This window comes from Salmo salar, chromosome 15 (assembly GCF_965601325.2).
Source record: "Salmo salar chromosome 15, fSalSal1, whole genome shotgun sequence".
Taxonomy (NCBI): Eukaryota; Metazoa; Chordata; class Actinopteri; order Salmoniformes; family Salmonidae; genus Salmo; species Salmo salar.
The window spans coordinates 74,456,766-74,475,708 of record NC_138305.1 but is presented as its reverse complement, the minus strand read 5'-3'; the positions used below and the strand labels follow the sequence as shown (position 1 = coordinate 74,475,708).

Here is an 18,943-nt window from a genome sequence, read left to right as displayed (position 1 = left end):
CTGAGCCTCTACTGTTTGATTTGAGAGATGGGAAATACACCTGTCCCACCCAAGCTCTGCAGAGTTTAGCATGTTCGGTAACACAGAGGCTTGTCTCTCGTAATAGCACAATGTCTGCTTTTTCCTTTTTGAGAGCACATAAACTCAGCAAAAAAAGAAACGTCCCTTTTTCAGGACCCTGTCTTTCAAAGATAATTCGTAAAAATCCAAATGCTTTCACAGATCTTAACCTGTTAGGGCTAGGGGGCAGTATTGACACGGCCGGATAAAAAACGTACCCGATTTAATCTGGTTACTACTCCTGCCCAGTAACTAGAATATGCATATAATTATTGGCTTTGGATAGAAAACACCCTAAAGTTTCTAAAACTGTTTGAATGGTGTCTGTGAGTATAACAGAACTCAAATGGCAGGCCAAAACCTGAGAAGATTCCATGCAGGAAGTGGCCTGTCTGACAAGTTATGTTTCATCTTGGCTCTTTTTATTGAAGACTGAGGATCTTTGCTCTAACGTGACACTTCCTACGGCTCCCATAGGCTCTCAGAGCCCGGGAAAAAGCTGAACAATATCGAGGCAGCCTCTGGCTGAAACACATTATCGCTTTTGGCAAGTGGCCGATCAGCGTACTATGGGCTTAGGCGCGTGCCCGAGTCGACCGAATGCTTTATTTTCTTTCGTCTGTTTACCTAAACGCAGATTCCCGGTCTATATATTATCGCTTTTTTATGAGAAAAATTGCATAAAAATTGATTTTAAACAGCGGTTGACATGCTTCGAAGTACGGTAATGGAATATTTAGAATTTTTTTGTCACGAATTGCGCCATGCTCGTCACCCTTATTTACCCTTTCGGATAGTGTCTTGAACGCACGAACAAAACGCCGCTGTTTGGATATAACTATGGATTATTTTGAACCAAACCAACATTTGTTATTGAAGTTGAAGTCCTGGGAGTGCATTCTGACGAAGACAGCAAAGGTAATAACATTTTTCTTATAGTAAATCTGACTTTGGTGAGTGCTAAACTTGCTGGGTGTCTAAATAGCTAGCCCTGTGATGCCGGGCTATCTACTGAGAATATTGCAAAATGTGCTTACACCGAAAAGCTATTTTAAAATCGGACATATCGAGTGCATAGAGGAGTTCTGTATCTATAATTCTTAAAATAATTGTTATGCTTTTTGTGAACGTTTATCGTGAGTAATTTAGTAAATTCACCGGCAGTGTTCGGCGGGAATGCTAGTCACATGCTAGTCACATGCTAATGTAAAAAGCTGGTTTTTGATATAAATATGAACTTGATTGAACAAAACATGCATGTATTGTATAACATAATGTCCTAGGGTTGTCATCTGATGAAGATCATCAAAGGTTAGTGCTGCATTTAGCTGTGGTTTGGGTTTATGTGACATTATATGCTAGCTTGAAAAATGGGTGTCTGATTATTTCTGGCTGGGTACTCTGCTGACATAATCTAATGTTTTGCTTTCGTTGTAAAGCCTTTTTGAAATCGGACAGTGTGGTTAGATTAACGAGAGTCTTGTCTTTAAAATGGTGTAAAATAGTCATATGTTTGAAAAATTGAAGTTTTTGCATTTTTTTGGTTTTTGAATAACGCGCCACGGGATTACACTGGCTGTTACGTAGGTGGGACGATTTGGTGCCACCTACCCTAGAGAGGTTAATTGTCAAGGGTTTAAACACTGTTTCCCATGCTTGTTCAATGAACCATAAACAATTAATGAACATGCACCTGTGGAACGGTCGTTAAGACACTAACAGCTTACAGACGGTAGGCAATTACGGTCACAGTTATGAAAACTTAGGACACTAAAGAGGCCTTTCTACTGACTCTGAAAAACACCAAAAGAAAGATGCCCAGGTTCCCTGCTCATCTGCATGAATGTGCCATAGGCATGCTGCAAGGAGGCATGAGGACGGCAGATGTGGCCAGGGTAATAAATTGCAATGTCCGTACTGTGAGACGCCTAAGACAGCGCTGCAGGGAGACAGGATGGATAGCTGATCGTCCTCGCAGTGGCAGGCCACGTGTAACAACACCTGCACAGGATTGGTACATCCGAACATCACACCTGCGGGTAGGTACAGGATGGCAACAACAACTGCCCGAGTTACACCAGGAACGCACAATCCCTCCATCAGTGCTCAGACTGTCCGCAATAGGCTGAGAGAGGCTGGACTGAGGGCTTGTAGGCCTGTTGTAAGGCAGGTCCTCAACAGACATCACCGGCAACAATGGGCACCTATGGGCACAAACCCACCGTCGCTGGACCAGACAGGACTGGCAAAAAGTGCTCTCCACTGACGAGTCACCGTTTTGTCTCACCAGGGGTGATGGTCGGATTTGAGTTTATCGTCGAAGGAATGAGCGTTACACTGAGGCCTGTTCTCTGGAGCGGGATCGATTTGGAGGTGGAGGGTCGGTCATGGTCTTGGGCGGTGTGTCACAGCATCAACGGACTGAGCTTGTTGTCATTGCAGGCAATCTCAATGCTGTGCGTTACAGGGAAGACATCCTCCTCCCTCATGTGGTACCCTTCCAGCAGGCTCATTCCGACATCACCCTCCAGCATGACAATGCCAGCAGCCATACTGCTCGTTCTGTGCGTGATTTCCTGCAAGACAGGAATAGCAGTGTTCTGCCATGACCAGCGAAGAGCCCGGGTCTCAATCCCATTGAGCACGTCTGGGACCTGTTGGATCGGAGGCTGAGGGCTAGGGCCATTCCCCCCAGAAATGTCCGGGAACTTGCAGGTGCCTTGGTGGAAGAGTGGCGTAACATCTCACAGCAAGAACTGGCAAATCTGGTGCAGTCCATGAGGAGGAGATGCACTGCAGTACTTAATGCAGATGGTGGACACACCAGATACTGACTGTTACTTTTGATTTTGACACCCCCTTTGTTCAGGGACACATTATTAAATTTCTGTTAGTCACATGTCTGTGGAACTTGTTCAGTTTATGTCTCAGTTGTTGAATCTTAATATGTTCATACAAATACTTACACATGTTAAGTTTGCTGAAAATAAACGCAGTTGACAGTGAGAGGACGTTTCTTTTTTTGCTGAGTTTAGTATCTTTTTCCGTCTTATTGCATGACCTAACTCATGCCAGTTCCATGTCAGTAGATTTAACCTGTTAGGGCTAGGGGGCAGTATTTGCACGGCTGGATAAAAAAAATGTACCCGATTTAATCTGGTTACTAATCCTACCCAGTAACTAGAATATGCATATACTTATTATATATGGATAGAAAACACTCTAAAGTTTCTAAAACTGTTTGAATGGTGTCTGTGAGTATAACAGAACTCATTTGGCAGGCAAAACCCTGAGACATTTTCTGACAGGAAGTGGATACCTGATGTGTTGTATTACCTTTAAACCTATGCCATTGAAAAACACAGGGGCTGAGGAATATTTTGGCACTTCCTATTGCTTCCACTAGATGTCACCAGCCTTTACAAAGTGTTTTGAGTCTTCTGGAGGGAGATCTGACCGAACAAGAGCCATGGAACGATGATGGCCCATTAGACACCTGGCGCGCGAGTTCATGTTGGGTACCCTCGTTCCAATACGGTATAAAAGAGAATGCATTCGTCCACCTTGAATATTATTCATGTTCTGGTTAAAAAAAGGCCCTAATGATTTATGCTATACAACGTTTGACATGTTTGAACGAACGTAAATATATTTTTTCCCCTCGTTCATGACGAGAAGTCCGGCTGGCTTAGATCATGTGCTAACAAGACGGAGATTTTTGAACATAAATGATGAGCTTTTTTGAACAAAACTACATTCGTTATGGACCTGTGATACCTGGAAGTGACATCTGATGAAGAGAATCAAAGGTAATGGATTATTTACATAGTATTTTCGATTTTAGATCTCCCCAACATGACGTCTAGTCTGTATCGCAACGCGTATTTTTCTGGGCGCAGTGCTCAGATTATTGCAAAGTGTGATTTCCCAGTAAGGTTATTTTTAAATCTGGCAAGTTGATTGCGTTCAAGAGATGTAAATCTATAATTCTTTAAATGACAATATAATATTTTACCAATGTTTTCTAATTTTAATTATTTAATTTGTGGTACTGACTTGACTGCCGGTTATTGGAGGGAAACGATTTCCTCAACATCAATGCCATAGTAAAACGCTGTTTTTGGATATAAATATGAACTTGATAGAACTAAAAATGCATGCATTGTCTAACATAATGTCCTAGCAGTGTCATCTGATGGAGATTGTAAAAGGTTAGTGCATCATTTTAGCTGGTTTTATGGTTTTGGTGACCCTGTCTTTGAATTGACAAAACATTACACACAACTCTTGTAAATGTACTGTCCTAACATACTCTAAATTTATGCTTTCGCCGTAAAACCTTTTTGAAATCGTAAAACGTGGTTAGATTAAGGAGATGTTTATCTTTCAAAGGGTGTAAAATAGTTGTATGTTTGAAAAATTAGAATTTTGACATTTATTTGGATTCCAATTTGCCGCTCTTGAAATGCACCTGCTGTTGATGGAGTGCACCACGGGTGGGATGCTTGCGTCCCACCTAGCCCATAGAGGTTAAGATACGAGTCAACGTCATCGAACAGTAATCGAACTCTAGTGCAAGTCATCTCTGGGTATAGGTGGATAATAGTTACAGCTGCGATCACATAAAAGAAAAAGAAACGGTGTACATAAAATAACAATCTCTGAACACCCCAGCCGAGTTCCCAAACAACTAAACATATCCTGTTGGATCTGTTAAACCCACGCTCAGTCACAATTCTGTGTTCCGAAAAATGGGAACAGTTCGCAATGCACAACGTCTCCCAAGAGAGAAGAAAATAGCTCATCCTCTCCGCCTCGCATTAAGTGACAACGTAGTCCATACCATAGTAAAAAAGAGAGGGGGAAATGAAGTAAATAAAATCAATAGCCCATCCTACAAATTCATCCCCCAAAGGACATAGGCCAAATCGTTTGGACTACATAAAACAGAAATGAGGGACCAAATCCCTAAGAGGGATCTATAGGATAAGTTGTTTGTTATTAGTAAAATTAAATATCAACAGGATAAGGCGGTCATAACCATAGGCATAACATTGACACACTGAGCCTCTCGTTAGGTCTGTAGATGTGTCGTAATTGATAGGCTATCAATGGTGAAGGCCTATGTGAAAATTATAAATACAAATTAAAAAAGTAGGCTATAGGCATAATATAAATTTACAATATCTGATCACTTTGTCTGCCAATTAGCGTATATGTTCTACAGACAAGATAACAGGCGGTAAATTGTTAATTTTCTCACTTGACATAAAAGGGGAAATAAAAGTAGGCTAAAATGTTAGTTAGGCTATAGGGCTTATCCCTCTCTCAGCTAGATGAAAATAAATGTCACGATCGTCATAATGATTGGACCAAGGCGCAGCGTGAGTAGCGTTCCACATCTTTATTATAATGTGAAACTTCAGCAAAATACAAAAACAATAAATGATCAAACGAACGTGAAGACAGTGAAGTGCAAATAGGCACCTACACAAAAACAAGATCCCACAAAACACAGTGGGGAAATGGCTGCATAAATATGATCCCCAATCAGAGACAACGCTAAACAGCTGCCTCTGATTGGGAACCATACCAAGCACACCAACATAGAAATAAACAACATAGAACACCCCCAGTCACGCCCTGACCTATTATACCATAGAGAACCAAGGGCTCTCTATGGTCAGGGCGTGACAATAAATTACAAATAGACGGCTATAACGACATTTAGCGGGGCGGGTGGGTCTTTGGATGGCGGCTATATGTTGTCTTACCTCCATTAGTAATATCGGTAATCGCTTTTAGTCATTGGTCCATTTCTCAATTGGCAGGATTGTCCTTAAAAAATGTTTTACCTCTTCAGGAGTTTTGAAGTGTCGCAGGGCTCCTTGGTGAAGAATCCTGAGATCGTTTGGGTATTTGAATCCCCTGAAGATGCCTCGGTCAATGAAGTGTTTCTTCACCTCGTCAAACTCTCGGCGCTTTTGGCGTATTCCAGCTGACAGGTCCTGGTGTAAAGTGAGTTTGGCGTTTCCCACTGTAATGGTGTTGATTTTTGCCCCCTGTAGGCCTCGTTCCTTGTCGGTGAATCTCAGGAAACGTATGGTGATTTGGCGCAGTGGTTGTCTGTCTGCTGGTGGGGGCCTCAGTACTAGGTGAGTGCACTCGAGTTCTATGGGCCTGTCGGTGGACTGGTGGAGCCACTCAGGGCCAGGTTTAATAGAACCCAGTTATTCCTTCGCCCCCTATTTTCCAGGTCCTCTGTTTTCTCTTCCAGATGCTCGATTCTATTTTTAGCAGATGCTGTTGTTTTGATGGCATCTGCCAGTGAGTTTTCCATGGATTGGATTCGTCCCTCTTTCTCATCCAGGCGCCCCACGTTGATGGTTATCTTGTTGTCGATGTCAGGCAAAGCGTTTTCCAGGGTTATCACCTTTCCCCATATCGCACTGAGCTGAGAGTTAATGCCATCTAATTTGATGTTGAGTTCTGTAAATTGGTATCTCAGCTCAGAAAGGATGTCTTTGACAGAGGACGAGGTTAGCAGTTGGGCCTCGGGAAGGGACGGGTCCTCTTGCTCCTGGCTCTAGCTTTTTCTGAGGCTAGCTGTTTCTTGGAGGCTTTTTCCGCGGCTATTGCTCGAGTCCAGCTAAAAATGTCACATGTAATGTTGCTTTTTGTAGCCATCCATTGGCTTTTTTGACTAAAGCTAATGGGGTTTAACTTGAAGTGGAGGTAAGATTAAGAGTTTGAAATTACTTGTGCGTAGCTCTCAGTTCATACAGCTATCTTGTTCAAGGGTCACGTGATCCCCCAAAATTTGTTTCAACTTTTAAATGTCACACCCCTAATACAGTGTTGAAAGGAAACTATTCACTGAGAGCTAACTTGAGGTACATGAGCATGATTTGATCATGATCAAATTATTTCTATGATCAAGGCATTATTTACCCAGTTCCAGCTGTACACACACCTCAATTTAGGATTTGACTGAATCTGGGGCCATATGTATCAAGCATCTCAGATTAGAAATGCTGATCTAGGATCAGATCCCCACTGTCCATGTAATCTTATTCATTGTGATCTAAAAAGGCAAAACTGATCCTAAATCAGCGCTCAAACTCTTGAGATACATACAGCCCCTGATGTTCCCCCTCAGAAAAAAAGGAGGAAGAACCTAGATAGCATGACTCACCTGTGCCCAGAAAGAGCACCTCATACCTCCCGTCCACAGCATCCACCAGGTCCACCACGATGGAGGTGAATCGGTAGTCCACCCCTGTTCGGACCACCAGGGGGCGCTTGTGTATGGTGTAGACAGGGTGGTACATGAGGGGGTGCGCCCTCACAAAGTTCACTGCCTCATCCGAAAACTCCTTGGTGGAGCGGAGGCCCGGGGTGAATGTTCCTCCTGGACACTGTAGACGAAGAGGACAGAGAGCTCTGGTTGAACTAGGTCATGTTCAGTGGCACCAAAAAGAAGAAAACCGTCTGAAACAGAGAAGAACTACTGTATCTGGACTTGGCCAATCAGAACTGCATGTTTCATTTTCCATTGCACAACGTTTTGCTACGGTGTACATCAATCAATACGGCCGTCATGTAGCTCAACATGTTCTTGTGTGTTGGATCATGGGAATTATGTGATTTTGACCACTACAAGACACTGACAGTTTGACACATTGTTTATTTTGATTGTTTGTTGATCTAGATTTGACTCTATGATCAATAGCAACTTCAAAGCTATCCATAATGTGTTTGTTTATTAGGCTACTGTCTACTAGTCAAATGAACCATCATTCATTTTCGACATTCCTGGAGGCATTTGGTCCTGAGTGTACGTACCGTTCCAGGGCGAGGGTAGGGGATCTTTCCAGTGTAGGGGGTCCACTGGTAGTTGTGTCCATGCTTGTGTGAGAAGGGGCCATTGAAGACATTGCGAATGTCGGACATAGAGTACACACACACGGCTGAGCCCTTAAACACAGACCTGAGGAAAGAGGTGGAAAGGTGGTGGAAGAGAGTCATAAAAATAGACTATCCTAGTGGTGTGTATTCATGGATGCCAAGGGAAGAAAGGCTTCTGAGCAAGCGAAACAGCGCCCCTCTGTCTCTGTATGTGTAGCCCATCTATCTGATGATGTCTGGTCAAAAAGAGTATGACATTGTTGCCGTCCATAGCATTGAATGCAAAAGAAGCCAACGAGCATTTGGCCTCCCTTGGTACATTTAAAAAAATACAAAATAATAGCCAATCAGCGTTGAGTTAAACTGAGTGAGCTCAACTGAGAATGGTCATGGTGCACCAGAAAAAAGTGTCAAGGGAAGAGTGTCAAGGGACTTGTGGTTTTATTTAATTATCCATACTAGCCAATGATTATAACAGCGATTCTGATTCAACCCTAAATTCATAAATTGTGCCCCTGGCCTGAGAGGATGGAAGTTCAATATGAAGCTAAATGTAGGCTAGTAGGCTAATTTTAACTAGCTGGCTCATCATTGCCCATGAAAGGAAGTTAGGCTAGAGAGCATGCATTTTAGCCAGGTAGCCTAGGACAACAAAAACTAAAAGTGTGTACTGTATGACAGAGTCATAGACCGTTTCAGCAACATGGAAGAGAGGAGGATGGCATTGGCGTTTCTCTACAAGTAGGGTGAGTCAAGTTTTTCCTACTTTCACGCACGCACGCACGCAGCACGCACGCACGCACGCACGCACACACACACACACACACACACACACACACACACACACACACACACACACACACACACACACACACACACACACACACACACACACACACACACAGAAATCAGTTCCATGGACAGCCACATCATATTTAGCTTACGTTAATTGGACTGATTCAGAGGGGTTGGGTTAAATGCGGAAGGCACATTTCAGTTGAATGCATTCAGTTATACAACTGACTAGGTATCCCCCTTTCCCTTTCCCTAAACTGTTTTTGGTTTATTTTAGTTGTAACTGTATTAGACTAAGCAGAGGTGATTTGATGATGATGAAATATTTAAATTGATATGGTGCTGGAATAGTGGAGGCAGCTCCTGTTTTCTTTGAGACTTGCAGTAACTCTCTATGGTTCTAAATCAATAGTTGTTCAGTAGTCTGAAAATGGCGGAAACATTAACTTGCTTGAACTGTTTGTTACATGCAATATGCTTTGTGGACTTCACAGGACAGATGTTGCTCTCCGGTTTTGTGATAAAACAAAGGTGTGGTTAAATGTATTAAGGAATATAAACTAACAGGTTGTAGGGCAAACAACACAATTATCACAACACATGCAATATGGCTTTTTCCCCCTGGCTTGGCTTCCCCAGTTATTTTACCCACACACCGCTACTGAACTACCCCAAGGTTCTATAACTTCATTTGTGGAGAACTACTGGGTGGGCAGGCTTTTGTTTTAGCCCGACACTAACAAAGGACATAGAATGTATGGTTGTGTAAAAAAACATTTTGGAATGATTCAAGTGATATATTACCCCGCAGTGGAAAAGACAGCGTACACGACAGGATTGCGTTCGTCTTGTGTTGGCTGAATGAAGACATCCTCTGATGGGAAGCAAGTTGACAAAGGTGTTAACAGTACCTTTTCTATAAACAAGTGTCAAAATAAGACTAAGCCTCCAATTCAATCAAAGCGTAAACATTCTGAACATTTTGCTTTATCTGCAACTGATTGAATTGCAGCCTACTGTACAGTATGTCAATGCCGCAGGAATGAAAAGCAGTCTCACTCAGCTCATCGAAATAGGTCTCCACACCATCACTGCCTATCACTGAGCACACCAGCCGAGCCTTCAGGAAGGTCGTCCACTTGTTGACCAGTGACCTCTGACCCCCATCATCATTCTGGGAAGGTGAAACAAAGTTAGGGGGAATTTACATAAAATGGTAGATCATTCAATATCATCACCACAACCACTTGGCTTTCTAGTGTCCAATGGATGTGCGTTTAGTAGGAACGAAATGGGAGAAAATTATTTGAAACTGAGGTATTACCCTATAACTTGGGGGAGACGGGCTCATAGTATTGGCTGGAGCAGAATAAATGGAATGGTATCAAACACATCAAACACATGATTTCCATGTGGAAATCAACCATTCCATTCACTCCATTCCAGCCATTATTATGAGCCGTCCTCCCCTTCAGCAGCCTCCTGTGGTGTGTGTGTATGTGTGTTTGTGAGGTCAGGAGGGGATATACGAGGGTCTCTCACCAGGCATACTCGGCCCACCCTGGCCAGGACACTGGGGCTGCCCCCCCCAGCCGAATCCAGGCTCTTCTCCCGAAAGAAGAAGTAGAGCTTATCATCGTTCCTCTCCGAGCTGTCAGGAATCTGCTGGATCTTCACAAACACAGGCTCTGGAGATGGAGACAGAGAGACTAGTCAATTTGAGAAAAGAGGGTAATAGAGAATGAGAGCGACAGAGAGAGAGAGAGAGAGAGAGAGATTATTATTATTTATCCTGTTACCAGTCACCTTCTCCTAATCCCTGCCTACATGTACATACAGTATCTACCTCAACTACTCCATTATCCCAGCAGATTGTAATTTGGTACTGCACTTTTGGGAAGGGCTTGCAAGGTAAGCATTTCGCTGTATTTGTGCAAGTGACAAATGAAAGAGAGAGAGAGAGTTGTGGCCGACTTTTTCTCAGGGCAAAATAGTCATGAGTTGCTCAAAGTGTCACCTGTGGGTCAGGAGCAAGCTTACCATTCAGCCAGCGAGAGTCATATTGCTCAGTCCTGACGGCAGGTCTGTCCCCCAGGGTTCTGAAGATGGCCGGGTCCGTGCCCATGAAGTCAACGTGGACCCCTGCATACAGATTCCCATCTAACAAAGAGGGAACAAAAGAGGAAGATGGATGATAATGATGGCTATTGGTATTGTAAGTGAGAACTGTGGGGGGAACTGTTATAATGAACAGACAAGAAGAGGTCTCACTGATAAGGGCCACAGCATTCTCTTGCCGCGGGTCGTAGGAACATTTCCCTTTCCCTGAGTCCACATAGCCAGGGACCAGCCTGAACAGGTACTCCTGCACAGAGAGGACAATACATGGATGTAGGTATGTTTCAGACCTGGGTTCAGATACTAGTTTAGGTACTTCAATTACTTTTTAATAAATTTCAAAACGAATATTTAGATAATATTTGAAAAAACAAATAGTTGAATATTGGAATGCATTTCAAAATACCATTTGGAAAGTGTTGGCATGTATTTACAATTACTTAAAAATACATATCGTTGGACGTATTTGGAAAACAAAATAGTTGTGAATGTACATAGTAATTTAATTTCATGACCGCAGTCGATTTCCACGTGACCATTGAGTCATGGTAACTGGGCTTCTCCAAAACTGCACTCTGATGCCACGGATGGTCAATAGTAGCCTACCAAACTTGCTAATGGACTGGCTCCATTGTCTCTCTAATCACACTGACATCAATGCAAATGCAATAGAAAAACAAATCAATCACTTCATGAGAGCCTTGGCATTCAGAGTTTGAGTGGAATAGGATCACCTGGTGTGCAGCGAGAGCCAGCTCCTCATAGCTGGTTGATGCATAGAATGAAATGAGTGTTCCCATAAGCCTATGTTGCACAACATTTCTATAGGCTATTCTATGCAAGAAAACAGAGATTTAATGGCCTCTTTTAAAAAGAGCAGGTCACATCAGCTTTCTATAGGCTAGGCCTGTCACGTCCTGACCAGTAAAGGGGTTATTATTTGTTATTGTAGTTTGGTCAGGACGTGGCAGGGGGGTGTTTGTTTTATGTGGTTCGGGGTTTGTTGGGATATGTGTTTATGTAAAGGGGTGTTTGTTTAGAGTATTCCGGGGTTTTTGGTTATGTTCTATGTTTTGTATTTCTATGCTCTGTCTATGTTGTGTATTTCTTTGTGTTGGCCTGGTATGGCTCTCAATCAGGAACAGCTGTACATCGTTGTTGCTGATTGGGAGTCATACTTAGGTAGCCCTTTTTTCACCTGTCCTTTGTGGGAAGTTGTTTTTGCACTGCTGTGTTTTACCCTGCAATACTGTGCATCCGTTCGTTTTCTTGTTTTGTTATTTAAGTGTTCAATAAAAGTTCAAATGAGCACTCAACCCGCTGCGCCTTGGTCCACTACATACGACGACCGTTACAAGGCCCAATATTAAGCACATTGCTTCTCTTTACAACTGGAGTAGCCTACCTGGCTGGCATGTAAATTAACCGCTGGAAAAGCCTCTTGCATTCGCTATTCAATGACATGTATTTTATTCCCCTGCCCCTGTTCCGACAGGTGCGTGATAATGGCCCATATTATCACTCGTGAATGATGCTCACCGTGTGCTGTCTAAGGCAATGCATTTTTTGGGGACTTTTTCTAATCATAGTCACACGCAGCCTACCCAATATGCCTATATGTTTTGATGAGGGTTGTATCACAACTAAAGTGGCCAAATAACTCTAAGCATAGCCTATAGGCCTAGGACCCCTCGGGCAGGGTCGGAGAGCCCATAGCCTACAGAGCCCAGTGAAACGTGTTATTATAAGCACAATCAGGTGTGAAAACAGAGTTTTGACTGGACACTATTTAAAAGAAGTTAACCACATTAATCACTGGCCTAACACAGTTTATCTGGACCCCCGCAAGATCCGAGTTCTTTTTACTATATTTTACTATCCTGTGCAAATGTTGATTTGTGGTAGTGGGAGACAATGTTGGAGGCTTTGGAAATGACTCCGTTGTGGTTATCTGCAGATTTAAAGTCATTTTTAATAGTGAGCTGTATTGTGTCAGAAAAGCATCTTTCATCTTCTTCTTCTTCGGATGTCGTCTTCAAAATTAGCAAAGGCAACAACCATATTATTTGCATTAGCGGTGACCACGGTGTTGATTTTGGTTGAGATCTTCTAGTGATCCAAGAGTTCCTCATATGTACTGACAATGCATTGTCCAGTATGGCTGCCTTTGAACTGGTTACATGCCAACATAACACTGTAAAGAGTTCAATCCTGTAGGAAGTGTCCTGCCTTTTAGCTCAACTTTTGGAGCAGGGTATTTGAAATATGTTTGGGGAAAAGATATTTGAAAAGTGTTTAAAATACAATTTGGTAGACTGTGGTTTTTACAAATAACCATTCAAATACTAAAATAAAAGTAATTGTTTTATGTTGTGTATTAAAAAATACTCAAATACACACAAAAAAGTATCTTAAATAACAAATACTCAAATACACGCATTTGAACCCAGATCTGGAATGTTTGTGTGTGCATGTGCATGTTTGTTTGTGTCCGTACCTCTGCTCTCCATCCTCTGTTGATGAAGGTGCAGATGGGCTTGTAGGCCCCTGTGCCACAGGTGTACAGGTGTGTGCGATTCCAGGGTTCGATCAGACGCACAAAGTTTGCACACTCCCCCTGATTAGGACAGAGAGGGAACAGAGTTACAATCAATACACTTGACATACTGTGCATATTTACTGTACTACAATAACAACAACAACAGTATTTGTGTAGCTCTTTTTATACATTAAAGCTAATGGTCAAGACATAAAGGACACTAACCTGCCCACCCTTTCCAGTCATTCTACACTCTCCTTTCCTCTGGGTAGTGGCCGGCCAGTGAATCTGAAGGAAGAAGGGTAGAAAATGCAACACTTCAGATCAGGTGCATTGTATGATTTTCTTTGTATAGACATTACATATTCTAAGCCTTAAAAAAGGACATCATAAAGGCTCATACATGCTTATAATAGATCATAATAAAATAAAAGCATTATACCTGTGGACGTCAAGTGTGACTTTTATTTGCACTCATAGGCGTACAGATGGCTACAGTGGCTGAATATATCATAAAATGTAATAAAACACCAGAATGGATGCTGGCAACTTGACTCCAGGGCGGCCATCTTCGTCAGAGAAATCTTATCAGGTAATATATGTATCTGTCTCTATGGAATTTTATCATAGGAGTCATCATAGTGTTTGCTCTTACTATGAGGGGCTCCTTGTTGATGTTGTGCATGTCCAGAGTCACCAGGTACTCCCGGCAGCCTAGGTAGAGACGGCCCTGGTCTTGGTCCATGTGCAGGATGCGGTAGTCACTGGTGTTGAAGGAGAAGGAGAAAGGCCGCGCCGTCCGCGTCTCTATCAGCTCTGGACACACACACACACACACACACACACACACACACACACACACACACACAGGTAGGCAGAGAGAGACAGACAAACAGACAGACAGAGAGGAGAGAGAAAGAGAGAGAAACAAAGACAGGCGTCATTAATTTGGATCAGAATACATTTGGGGACAGGATATACCTGGGACTTGGCTTGAGAAGCACGAAAGCTGGAATCCTTCATGGTGAAATTGCCACGTCCACTTGGGATATTACAACAATAAAGAAGTTACTGCAAACAACAAACACCTCGGACATAATTGCACACGCAATAAAACAGCAGCATACAGTGCCTTCAGAAAGTATTCAGACCCCTTTACTTTTCCACATTTTGTTACGTTACAGCCTTATTCAAAAATATATTAAATCGTTTTTTCCCCTCATCAATCTACACACAATACCCCATAATGACAAAGCAAAACCACGTTTTTAGACATTTTTGCTAATTTATAAAGAAAAAAACCTGATATCTAATTTACATAATTATTCAGACCCTTTACTCAGTACTTTGTTAAAGCACCTTTGGCAGCGATTACAGCATCGGATCTTCTTTGGTATGACGCTACAAGCTTGGCACACCTGTATTTGGGGAGTTTCTCCCATTCTTCACTGCAGATCCTCTCAAGCTCTGTCAGGTTGGATAGGGAGTGCTGCTGCACAGCTATTTTCAGGTCTCTCCAGAGATAGTCGATCGGGTTATAAAGCCTTTTTTACATCAGCAGATGTCGCAAAGTGCTATAAAGAAATCCAGCCTAAAACCCCAAACAGCAAGCAATGCAGATGTAGATGCACGGTGGCTAGGAAAAACTCCCTAGAATGGCAGGAACCTAGGAAGAAACCTAGAGAGGAACCAGGCTCTGAGGGGTGGTCAGTCCTCTTCTGGCTGTGCCGGGTGGAGATTATAAAAGTACATGGCCATTTAAGGCCAGATTGTTCTTCAAGATGTTCATAGATGACCAGCATGGTGAAATAATAATCACAGTGGTTGTAGAGGGTGCACCAGGTCAGTACCTCAGGAGTAATTGTCAGTTGGCTTTTCATAGCCGAGTATTCAGAGGTCGAGACAGCAGGTGCAGTAGAGAGACTCGAAAACAGCAGGTCCGGGACAAGGTAGCAAGTCCGGTAAACAGGTCAGGGTTCCCTAGTTGCAGGCAGAACAGTTGATACTGGAGTGACCAGGTGGACTGGGGACAGCCAGGAGTCATCAGGCCAGGTAGTCCCGAGGCATGATCATAGGGCTCAGGTCCTCTGGGAAGGGAGGGAGAGAGAATTAGAGGGAGCATACTTCAATTCACAGGGGACATCAGATAAGACAGGAGAATTACACAAGATATAACAGACTGACCCTAGCCCTCCGATACATAAACTATTGCAGCATAGATACTGGAGACTGAGACAGGGGTGGGTCGGGGGACACTGTGACCCCGTCCGACGATACCCCTGGACAGGGCCAACCAGGCAGGATATAACCCCACCCACTTTGCCAAAGCACAGCCCCTACACTACCAGAGGGATGTCAACAGACCACCAACTTACTACCCTGAGACAAGGCTGAGTATAGCCCATGAAGATCTCCTCCACCACACGAGCGCAAAACTGGACAAGAAGATCACGTCTGTGACTCAACCCACTCAAGTGACACACCCCTCCTAGGAACGGCATGGAAGAGCACTAGTAAGCCAGTGACTCAGCCCCCGTAATAGGGTCAGAGGCAGAGAATCTCAGTGGAGAGAAGGGAGCCGGCCAGGCAGAGACAGCAAGGGCAGTAGTCTACTCTAAAAGTGACATTTACATTTTTAGTCATTTAGCAGACACTCTTATACAGATCGACTTACAGAAGTGAATGCATACATTCTTTTTAATTTTTTTCCCCCCCCCGTACTGGTCCCCCATGGGAATTGAACCCACAACCCTAGCATTGCAAACACCATGCTCTACCAACTGAGCCACACGGGACCAAGGATTAGACAAAAGCAAGGATTAGCTTTTCTGCATCAAAAGCTGTCCTTGAAATATTCTTGACATGTTCGTCAAAGTTTTATTTGAGACGACTGTACAAACATCAAGATTAATTGTCAGATCCAACAGCAGATCTCTTTGTTTCTTGGGACCTAGAACTAGCATCTCTGTTTTGTCCGAATCCATTTCCTTATTTCTGAAACACAGGCTTCCAGGGTAGGCAATTTTGGTGCTTCACCATGTTTCATTGAAATGTAAAGCTGTGTGTTGTACGCATAGCAGTGAAAGTTGACATTGTGTTTCGGAATGACATCACCAAAAGGTAGAATATATAGTGAATACAATAGTGGTCCTAAAACAGAACCTTGAGGAATGCCAAAACTTACAATTGATTTGTCAGAGGACAAAATATCCACAGAGACAAACTGTTATCTTTCCAACAGATAAGATCTAAACCAGGCAAGAACTTGTTCGTGTAGACCAATTAGGGTTTCTAATCTCTCCAAAAGAATGTGGTGATCAATGGTGTCAAAAGCAGCACTAAGTTCTAGGAGCACGAGGACAGATGCAGAGCCTTGGTCTGATGCCATTAAAAGGTAATTTACCGCCTTCACTAGTGCAGTCTCAGTGCTATGATGGGGTATAAAACCAGACTAAAGCATTTCATATACATTATTTGTCTTCAGGAAGGCAGTAAGTTGCCTAAAGCTTCTTCAAATTTTTGGAGAGGAAATGGAGATTCAATATCGACCGATAGTTTTTTACATTTTCCGGGTCAAGGTTTGGCTTTTTCAAGAGAGGCTTTATTACTGCCACTTTTAGTGAGTTTGTCTCTGTGCTGTTGTACTGTTTGTTGCTACTTGGCCAAATGCCAAACCTTTCCGTTTTTACTTTTAATACATTTACCAACGTCTTCTTGTTTTCCTTGCGCAACTTTTTTCATTCAACTTTTTCACCCCGGACGCTTTATCTGGACATGGTTCTACAGGACCTCCACCAGCCAAAAAAGCAAAGTAGTAACATTAACACTATGCTATCTAACTGCAGTCGCTGTATTCATAATATACAGGAGAACTATCGTCTTATTGTGAGGAAAGCCATGTTGCAAGCACAGCTTCAGATGCAATCGTTAGGCAAGGGCAATTTAAATGTAGGAAAGGACAAAACAGCGTCTGCGCCACCAGTAAGTACAGATAGTAGTATAAATCCCCCCACACAGTCCCTGCAGCCAGACAAATTTCTCAAGCCTTCTGGAAAGAAATGCTCTCGGCATGCTCAACCGGTGTTGCTCATTCAGCCGACAAACTTTCAACCGGGTTCTCCCCATTAACTAGTATGTGTCTGTTAACTAGTATTTATGTGTCTGACCTTTGTAATAGCGGGTCTATCCAAGATTTGTAGCAGACACCAATCGCACTCTAAGCGAGAATCATACACAGAGAAAAAGGAGCCCATTTCAGCTGTTTCTCTTAAATACGGGTAACAGCCAATCTGTCTCTACAGGAAACTTTTTTTTACGGATGAGAAGACTTTATTTAAGTTTCTGAACTTCGTAATAGCGGGTTCATCCAAGATTTGTAGCAGACACCAATCGCACTCTAAGCGAGAATCATACACAGAGTAAAAAGAGCCCATTTCAGCTGCTTCTCTTAAATCGTGCTTAAATTTACCATTGGCTGTGTTTCAGTAAAGACACATTCGGAGAATTGTGTTGAAGGTTTTCACTTAGACTGGTCCTTTTTAAAGGGCTCGTCCAGGATTTGAACCCTGGATTTCCTCACACCCGAAGCAAGAATCATACCGCTAGACCAACGAGCCACTTTCGAATGTCAATAAGGCATTACTGATAAAAGACGACGGGTAACAGCCAATATGTCTCTACAGGAAACTTTTTTTAACGGATGAGATGACTTCATTTACATTTCTGACCTTTGTAATAGCGGGTTCATTCAAGATTTGTAGCAGACACCAATCGCACTCGAAGCGAGAATCATACACAGAGAAAAAGGAGCCCATTTCAGCTGTTTCTCTTAAATAAGGGTAACAGCCAATCTGTCTCTACAGGAAACTTGTTTTTACAGATGAGAAGACATTATTTACGTTTCTGAACTTTGAAATAGCGGGTTCATCCAAGATTTTTAGCAGACAGCACTCTCAGCGAGAATCATACACAGAGTAAAAAGAGCCCATTTCAGCTGCTTCTCTTAATAATATGGCTTGAATCCCGTTAGCAGGATTGATATGACACAGCCAGTGAAAGTGCACGGCGGCAAATTCAAAACGACAAAAATCTCATAATTATACACCATTTTAAAGATAAGATTCTCCTTAATCTAACCACAGTGTCCAATTTCAAAAAGGCTTTACGGCGAAAGCAAAACATTAGATTATGTTAGGACATCACCTTGACAAGAAAAACCACACAGCCATTTTCCAAGCATGGCCAGGCGTCACAAAAACCAGAAATACAGCTAAAATGAATCACTAACCTTTGATGATCTTCATCAGATGACACTCCCAGGACTCAATGTTACAAAATACATGTATGTTTTGTTCGATAAAGTTCATATTTATATCCATAAACCCCATTTTACATTGGCGCGTGATGTTCAGAAAATGTATTCCTACCAAAACTTCCCGTGAATGAGCACATCAATTTACAAAAATACTCATCATAAACGTTGATAAACTTTACAACAGTTATTGAAAGAATTATAGATATACT

The 18,943-nt window shown here is 42.6% G+C and overlaps 1 protein-coding gene across 1 annotated transcript in view; it reads right to left on the bottom strand.

Moving 5' to 3' along the window:
- LOC106572221 (semaphorin-3F-like) overlaps positions 1-18,943 on the bottom strand; it is a 105,962-nt gene that overhangs the window by 13,955 nt on the left and 73,064 nt on the right. The window contains exons 3-12 of the mRNA XM_014146212.3: positions 14,076-14,236; positions 13,646-13,708; positions 13,379-13,498; positions 11,035-11,128; positions 10,804-10,923; positions 10,306-10,451; positions 9,823-9,937; positions 9,568-9,637; positions 7,906-8,050; positions 7,256-7,478 (exon numbers count right to left, since the gene is read on the bottom strand). Of these exons, the coding sequence (XP_014001687.1) occupies positions 7,256-7,478; positions 7,906-8,050; positions 9,568-9,637; positions 9,823-9,937; positions 10,306-10,451; positions 10,804-10,923; positions 11,035-11,128; positions 13,379-13,498; positions 13,646-13,708; positions 14,076-14,236 (1,257 nt within the window). The remainder of the gene's footprint in view (positions 1-7,255; positions 7,479-7,905; positions 8,051-9,567; positions 9,638-9,822; positions 9,938-10,305; positions 10,452-10,803; positions 10,924-11,034; positions 11,129-13,378; positions 13,499-13,645; positions 13,709-14,075; positions 14,237-18,943) is intronic.